Genomic DNA, 8,906 nt, shown 5'->3' on the forward strand with positions numbered 1-8,906 from the left:
ATCATTATCATTTATCTTTAGGTCTGATAATGGTAAGAGGTGACCTTAAAAAAAATCATTGGCTAGGCATGGCGACACAGTTACAGTAGGAAGATCATAAGTTTGAGGACAGACTGGGCCAGCCGGGACTATGTGTGAGACATTGTCTCAAAAATAAATTAATATATACCCACGTGTGTGTGGCACATGTCTGTAATCCCAGCACTCTGGGAGGCTGAGGCAGGAGGATTATAAGTCTAAACCCTGAGTGGTTTAGCAGCCTTTTTCTCAAAATAAAAGGCTGAGGATGTAGCTCAGTGTGAAGGCCCTGTGTTCAACCCGTAGTACCAAAAAACTCATTCTCTTTTTGAAACGTATACTTGAATACTTATTGATGTGCTGTTTTATCTGGGACTTGCTTCAAGATAACCCAGTGATGATGGCACGCAGGAGGGAATATAAGTAAAATATGATTGGCTCAGAGTTGATAGCCGTTCCAGCTTGGCGGTGAGTATATGAAACTTTATTATACTAATCTCTCTACCTTTTGGTATGTTTGAAATATTCCATTATAAAAAATAAAAGTTTTAGTCATTCTATTTAAGTTTATTGCTTTGCAGATTCACTGATTTACATTTTGGTCTTTTAAAAATTCCTTCTCTTTGGCTTTATTTTACTGACTTATGCTATGATTTTTTTACTGCTTTCATATTTTCCTATTTTTTTGTCTTGTCTAATAAATGCATGTGGGCTATAAATACTCTGAGAACCACTCTAGTAGCACAGCAAAGTCTCCCTATGGAGCAGATGCTCTTTCTTCACTTCTTTTTTTTTGTTGTTTTGTTGTTTATTTGTTTGTTTTTTGAGACAGAGTTTCACTATGTAGTTGAGACTGACCTGGAACTCACTGTGTAGCTCAGGCTGGTCTCGAACTCACAGCGATCCTCCTGTCTCAAGCCTCCCAAGTGCTGGGATTACAGACGTGCACCACCACGCCCAGCTACTTCTAAGCAGTCTGTGATTTCGCTTTAGAAAGATTGTTTCAGGGACAGACAGACAATCCTGTGGACAGCAAAGCTGGAGAACTGGAAGGAAAGGAAGCACTTTCCCTTTATTATTGGCAGTTTCCTCTGACTTTTTACTTCCATTCCTGCTGGATCTTCTGAGATATTTTGTCCAACATTCTAGTTTTGAGGCAGAATTCTCTATTCTGTTGCAGGTTGTCAGGGCGCCTGGCTGAAAGTGTACCGAGATGAGAGTGAAGGAAGGGTCATTTCTGTGGTACCTCTATCTGGACAAAATATACTGCTTATTATCTTTCAGGAATGTGAAGGCCTTGTTGGAATATTTTCAGCTTCTTGATGTACACCGCAAAAACACCTTGAATGGTCAGTACATCCCTGCGTGTTTCCTTGGGGTTAGTATCAAGTTGATAACTAACGCACAGGGAAATCTGCAGAACCACACACTACTTAGCTAACAAATTTGTGTGTATTTATTTGTAGTAATCGGTATTGAACCCAGGGCTTTAGGCATGCTAAGTAGGTGCTTTACTACCCCCGTACACTCCCAACCCTTTTTGTTTTGTTTTTTGAGACAGTCTTTCTATGTAGTCCAGGCTGGCCTTGAAATCATGATGATCCTCCTGCCTCAGCCTGCCAAGCACTAGGATTATGGCATGTGCTAGCAGGCCTAGCTCATCCCTAAATCTTTTATATGTATGTGTGTACACATTTTTTTTCTAATTTAACATAAACTCCAGCTTAGTTTATATATATGTATTTTTTTTTAATTTAATTTTGAAAACTGGGCATGTCACATGCCTAGAATCTCAGCACTCTGGGAGGCTGAGGCAGGAGGACCATAAGTTTGAGTCCAGCCTGGGCAACTTTGTGACTTAGTGAGAACCTGTCTCAAATTATATATATTTTTTGTCTCAAAATTAAAAAAAAAACAAATAAAAAACTAAGGAAAGGACTGAGAGTATACTTATTGTGATGGTTCTGGGTTCAATCCCCAATATCACGAAGCTACCCCATCTGGTTTTGAGGGGAGGGGGACTGGAACTGATTCTCTTGGAATTTATGATCCTCCTGCCTCAGCCTCAGTTAGCTGAGATTACAGGCATGTGTCACCACATTCAGCCACAAGTACTTGATCTTCTAGATGGAGCACAGAGAGAAACTACCAACTGCGAGTTGGCAGTTCAGTAGGAAAGATAAGACTTCAGGCTCTGGGGTGAATCCAGGTTCTATCATTACGCCTTGTTCATTGAAGAACAGAGCATCATCCTCTTTAAGTCTCAATTTCCTCACCTAGAAATAATAACGGTGCCCAGGGGATGGTAGTGTAGCTCAGTGGAAGCCCAGGGTTCCATCCCCAGTACACATGCGTGCACCCACACACATTAAAAGAGTAAAATCCAAAGTGGACACCCTTGTCTCACCATTTCAGATCTCAGGTATTTTATGCTGCATGTGTTGCCCATCTTCCCCATCAGCCTGCCCCAGGTAAGGCAGCTGCAGCACACTGAGCTCTAAGATCGTGAGCTTGTACCCAGGTCACTGACTCCAAAGCGCTTGCTCTTGATCTCCCTGGAATGCTTGCTTGAGTCCTATCTCCCTAGTAACAAAATTGCTCCCTGATGACGCAATGCCCTAGAGGTAAAGTTGTGCTCGTGTTTCTGGTCACTGAGGGACGAGATAGTAACCTAAAACTACGGAAGGTGCAGCCTTAAGGTTTGCCTTGGGGGTGGGGTGACTTCAGGCCTTGGAGATTTGGGTGGGTCAGGGTCAACTGGTTTCAAAATACCATTTATTAAGTGGGTACCAAGTCCCCCATGAGGTGTTTTTCTAGGAGCAACTACCCATGTGGCACTGTGTGTGATGTGTTGGTGCCAGGTGTTCAGACCTGGTAGGGTATGGCAAAGTAACATCAAGAGGCCATCAGAAGTCCCCTAAGCTAGCTTCAGTTGGGACTGTAAATTATTTGGATGTTTTAAATATTCAGCCAGTCAAGAAATAGTTTCTAAAAAAAAAAAGAAGAAATAGTTTCTAAGGTGGGTGTGGTGGTACATGCCTATAGTCCCAGCACTTGGGACGCCGAGGCAGGAGTAGCACCATGAGTTCGAGGCCAACCTCAGATACACACACACACGTAGCCAGCCTGAACTATACAGTGAGACTCTGTCTCAAAACAAAAACGAAATAATTTCTGTAATCTCTGGGCAAGGGGAAATCACAGGCAGTTACCCTGAAAAGCCCTAGATACCCTGTGAACATACACCCGTAGACGGCCACACACCAGTGCAGAAATGAGCCACCCATTTGTTTCCTCTTCTCCATCCTGAGACAAATGATTAGTGAGTGCACTGGCAGGCAAAAGCCTTCCTTCGTCTTTCACCGAAATGTTCCCTTGAATGTATGCGATTGAATATGCATTACTGTGGAAAACATGGCTTCCCTGCAGAAGGTGAGGCTGTGGAGTCAGACTGAACCCTGTGTGCACCACATGTGACCCATGCCAACTCTGCCACCTGCTTTGTAAATGATCTTTGAGTACCTTAGAAAGCAGCAGCCACGTCACCCAGGAGCTTGTAGAAATACGGATTCGCAGATAGCTCTTTTGCAAAAGGGAGGGAAGGGGTGAAAAAAGAATTAAGATGTATGTGTTATGTACGTGTACCAACTCCCCATGATGAATGCAATCATTATTTACTGGTTTGCTGAATCAGAAATTGTAGTTCGACAAAGCCACCCAAGTGGTTGGTGACCTTTTTTTTTTTTTTTTTTTTTTGAGACCGGGTCTTGCTATGCAGTTCAGGATAGTCCTGAACTCACTATGTAGCTCAGGCTGGCCTCGAACTCAGTGATCCTCCTGCCTCAGCCCGTGTTGGGACTACAGGTGTGCACCACCACACCCAGCTTAGAAGCTATTTCTTGATGCCGCTATGTGGCTTATGAGCCTATTGAGGGGGGTGATGCCACATTTCCAGTAAGGTTGTCAGGGTTCATGAGATGTGGCATTTAAAGGACCCAACACATGAGGTGGTCGGTAAGGTTTGCTCCCCATTTGCTTTATACAAGCACGAGGAATGTGGAAACTTGTTACAGAAGAGGCATGATGTTTTCTCGTTTTAATTTCTCTCAAGGGGAAAGTTCTGATAAAATGTTAGCATCTCCAAGAAAGTGTCCTTGTGTCCCCAGGATATTAGGCCGTTTTATATCAGCACCCTGCCTCTCATTGCTCATGCCTGCCTGCTCCACGGGGCAGGTAGCTGGGGTCAGGAACCATACCCTAACCAACCGCTGTCTCATTCTGTCCAGCTCTGAGGACCATGCTTTCCCACGCAGCTTAGGGAAAAGCACTTACCATCTTAAGGAGTCACGGAAGGTTCACTGGGGAAGCCAGAAACAAATAGCATTATTCTTTCCAGGCCAACAAGCTTCCAACGGCACTATCGTTTATGCAGTGTCCAGTTGCTGCACATCTTAGAACTACTCTGGAATAACCATCTCCTGACCTCCCCCTTCACAGATGTGCTGTTCTATCACTTCCTGCGTTACGTGACCAACTTGAAGTCCAAACAGATCAGGATGGTGTTTGACATGCTGGACTGGAATGCTGTGGGTGAAATTGGTTTTGAGGAGTTCTACTTGTTGGTTTGCATACTGCTGTCACACCAGGCAAGTACCGTGTTAGGATCAGGGTCACAGAAGGCAGGGTTGGCTGCTGCCACCATCATGCTAGGCCAGCACTTGGGTAGGAGTTACTGCTCCCCTTGCACTCACAAACAAGAGGGAAGGAAGGGGAGGGAGATTACTTTGGGATCCTGTTGGAAAATTTCAACATCTACCCTCCCTCCTCTCACTGCAGCCCCCACCTATCTTCATCCTTTCGTTGCTCTCCTTGTGGAAAACAGATCTGCCTGGCCACGACGGCTCCTGGCCTGCCCTTCCTCACGTGTCGTTTGGTGGTCTGCAAAGAATCGCATAATTTCGAGTGCCTCACTCCCTCTAGGACCCTCTTGCTCAGAGAATTTTCTGAATGGGATGAATGATGGAGATGAGAAATGCCTTCTCTGCGTCCCTCCTTACCACACGCAGGCCTTGTGTTTTTGTACGTTTCCACTCCTTGAGGAAAAGACCTTGTGTGGTTCCAATTTTATCACGTTTCATTAAGATCTTTACAGATATGAGGAAATGCATTATGGCAAGAGTTCTGTCTAGCAGAACTTATTATTCCAGGGGGCCTACGTTCCCTCTGAATGTGGTTGCTCAAGAAGGCTTCCACCCATTGATGACAGAACCCCTTCACCCTTGAGCTTCTGGGATTTTAGCTCTCTAGGGAATGGGCTGATGTAACAAGTTTAGAAAGCAGCACCAATACTAATCCCTGCCTTACGTATTTCTCTCACAACAGAATTATTTGGAAGAACAATTTATGTATTGCCATTCCCGTCATGTTTTTAGACTGCTTGACATAAACGGAGAGCAGAGAATCAGTACAAGCAACTTCAATACGTACAGATTTCTCTTCAATATTAAAAGAGAACAACTCAGAGAGTTCTTCCATGACTTTAACACCACAGGTGACCGTGTAAGTATAGATCCCAATGTAGCATGGCAGACTCAAATAAAAGCAGAAGACAACATTCTATTACCTGTGGTAGGAGGGTAAGAGTAACAATGTGCACGGAGTTAGGATCAGGGAAAATCTGGAGAGATGTATGAAAAGACTAGCTAAGTGCTATATTATGTAATGTGGACACACAATTATGGAAGTTTAGAGAAAGAAATATAATGATATGGCAGCTAAGCATGGGGGAAAGGTTTATAGATTTGAATAACTAGAAAGGAAATAATTCCACGGCAGGACCATGTAAGCAAAATCCTAAGGGAAGCTATGGTGAAGACGATGGATTCCACCTGTATAAAAGGAAAGTTTTCTGGAAAAGCCTTTGGCAGCTAAAGTTGAGAATGACAGATCACCTGAGGAAGACACTCAGCCTCATTTCCAAGTTGCTAAATAAGGGTTACAATCCTATTGCCATCTATATAACCTATCAAATCTTTCCTGAAGTTATTTTTCTTTTTTTCCTTCCCCAATAAAAGCATCTTAATTACAAGGAATTTAAGATATATACTATCTTTGCCAATGAAAAATCAAAGGAAAAGCAGAGAATGGAGAGAGAGAAAGAGGAAAAGAGAAAGAGATTGAAATCTCAGCTCAAGGAATTAATGTATCAAGTTGGTGTGAGCCAAAGGTTTTTGAAAAATAATGTTGAACATGAATAAAACTGTTAACATGTGCAAAAATAAAGATCATCGTTGGTACCTTTACACTGACTTTTTTATTTGAAGAGTCCAAATGAGCTCTCCCTAGTCAACAGGTGCTTAATTTTAATAACCTATTGACGTCACAGAGAACTCACACTAATGTAAAGTAACTGCTTTCTTTCTGGCAGTGTGAAGGAAACCAAAGGCCTCAGGTTTGCCAGGCAAGGTCCTCCTGCAGAGCTCCCCCATCAGCTCTTGTGGACAGGACCCAATTGTGCTGTTGCTTTTCAGATCAGCCCTGCTTACTGGGTGCTGGGGCATCCAGATAATTACTGACACTTACTGGTGCCAGGCAGGTGAAACTGTCTTAGTATTTGTCTCCAGTGATCCGAAACTCAGAATCCTTTCTAGTCTCATTTCTTAGGGTAAGATCACTTAAATATCAGACCTCATACTGACAATGACGACATACCTGCAACCATGAGGGAAGTTGATTTTTAGATACATAGAGACTGCTTGTCTTTTTCTTCTCACACCACTAGGGTCTCACACCACATTGCCCAGGCTGGCCTTGAACTTGTGGGCTCAGGGGACCCTTCTGGCTGTCTCCCAGGTAACTAGTACTACAGGAATGTACCACATACCTAGCTAAGGCAGTGTTTTTCTTAGAGCCTGAATTACTCTCTGATGAGCTATGCACTTAAGCAACTGAACCAAACTTACTAGGTAAAGTAATTATTACATGCTCTTGCATAATTTTAATTCTTGTATAATTAATACCTTGAGCAATTAAATATTTTTGGCATAAGATTTGTGAATCCTCTCTACCTGATTGTATTGTGATATAATAATAAAACTATATATAGTATGTGTTTGCTATTAGGCAGTGATTTAGATGCATAGCTTATCATCAACCCTGTCATTTAGGTGTTCTCTTCAATTTACAGATGAGGAAATTGAGACATACAGAGATTTAAAATCTTATCTATGAACATATAGCTTATAAGGGGCAAAGCCAGGATTCAAATTCAAGGTCAATTAAGCATGCCTGTGATTCTAGCCAAGGATCAAACACATCTGACTTTTAGTAGGTTCTAAGTTTTACGCTGACAAGTGATTCATTCAGAAATTTATTCTGTTTAATAGTAATTGCTATATTTCCAACCATAAATTTCTGAGGAACAAATTTTAGGAAATGAAGAAATACAGGTCATTTATTATAGATCAGTGACTTATATATTATGTAATGAACTGAGCTTAAGATGGCCAGTGAGTTCCAGAGCACCTAATACTGTCAAAAATCCAATTTCATTATACTGTGTCCATATGCAACAAAGACCACTGCTCATCACTTGGTGCAGTGGCATCCATCTATAACCCCAACTACTTGGGAGGCTGAGGCAGTAAGATTTTAAGTTGGAGGTGAGCCTGGTAAACTTAGCAAGACCTTGTATCAAAGCAATAAAACAAAAAAGGGTGGAACTTAAAGTCAGTGGTGGAGTACTTTGCCTAGCATTCAAGGCCCTGGACTCAGTCCCCATTACTACAAAAGTAAGTAAATTAAACTGCTTATCTAAGATTGTCATTTGTAAGTCAAACTTCTAGTCATAGCACTCGTGTTTGTTACTGTGCATATCTCTCCTTATTTACTCTATTACACATGGGGTTTTGACAACATGCTTATAATCATAACCACGAAAGCTAAATGAAACAAGCATAACAAACAAAAAACAAAACAAAACAAAACCCAAAAAACAAAAAACAAAACAAAAAACCTACCAACCTGAGGCACTTGGCTTCAGATTTGCTTCTCACAAGGATAATGGTTATTTCTCTCATGAAATTCTTGTGAATCCCAAAAGATTCAATAGTGTTCTTCCCTTTTTCTGGCTTGAACGGTTTCCCATTGTGCTCCAAAGAGGATTGTAGGGCCGGGGATTTAGCTCAGTGGTTCCACTGCCTGCTTTGCAAGAAGGTCCCGAGTTTGATCCGCGGGACCAAAAACAACAACAAAAAAAGCTCACATCAAAGAGACTTGTACCTTCTGAAAAAGACATGGACACTACTCTATCTACAGAGTATTAAGAGGCTGGCACTATCTGGCCGGAAAACAACAGTAGGCCTAGGTCCAAAGTGTCTCACCACTGAGCTCCTCTTACTACAGGTTTCTGCTGCTTTTTGTGGCAGCCTAGGTGGCTTTTCTCACCAGACAGCCTTATGATCTAGGCATGGTTCTGGTGATAGAAACTACAATGAGGAAGCTGCTCTCTTTCATAGTCCAGGGAGGGTCCTGAGGTATATAGATGGTAACCATGGCACATGTGCTCTTTCAGACATGGCCACTAAAGCATGGAAAAGCTGTATCCTTCAATGTTTCAGAATGAAAGCAGGGAGGGAGAGCCAAAGATAGTAAATTGTATAGTAGATATAATAATTTTTCCTCTCTTCTCTGGAAATCAGGGTGACTATAATATGTCATAAACTAGCTATCTGATTTTTAAAACAATTCCTTTTAAAAGCATCTTCATGGCTCTCAGGAGGCTGAGGCAGGAAGATTTCAAGGTCAAGACCAATCGGGTCTACCTAGAGTTCGAGGCCAGCCTAGACTACACAGTGAGTTCTTGTCTCAAAAAACAAAACAGGGGCCGG

At 42.3% G+C, this 8,906-nt stretch overlaps 1 protein-coding gene across 1 annotated transcript; it reads left to right on the plus strand.

The window, feature by feature from the left end:
• The first annotated feature begins 448 nt into the window (after positions 1 to 448).
• Efcab9 (EF-hand calcium binding domain 9) lies at positions 449 to 6,275 on the plus strand. Its single transcript, XM_010622315.1, has 5 exons — positions 449 to 486; positions 1,303 to 1,367; positions 4,516 to 4,664; positions 5,401 to 5,577; positions 6,093 to 6,275. Exons 1-5 carry the CDS (start codon positions 449 to 451, stop codon positions 6,273 to 6,275), a joined length of 612 nt encoding a protein of 203 aa, XP_010620617.1.
• Positions 6,276 to 8,906: the final 2,631 nt, after the last annotated feature.

This window comes from Fukomys damarensis, unplaced genomic scaffold (genome assembly GCF_012274545.1).
Source record: "Fukomys damarensis isolate Sample0158 unplaced genomic scaffold, DMR_v1.0_HiC HiC_scaffold_9, whole genome shotgun sequence".
Lineage (NCBI taxonomy): Eukaryota > Metazoa > Chordata > Mammalia > Rodentia > Bathyergidae > Fukomys > Fukomys damarensis.

Coding starts and splice junctions, on each gene's coding strand:
- Efcab9 (XM_010622315.1), top strand. CDS start 449: ATGATTGGCTCAGAGTTGATAGCCGTTCCAGCTTGGCG. Junction 1,368..4,515: donor CCGCAAAAACACCTTGAATG/GTCAGTACATCC, acceptor CCCCCTTCACAG/ATGTGCTGTTCTATCACTTC. Junction 5,578..6,092: donor TTAACACCACAGGTGACCGT/GTAAGTATAGAT, acceptor CCCCAATAAAAG/CATCTTAATTACAAGGAATT.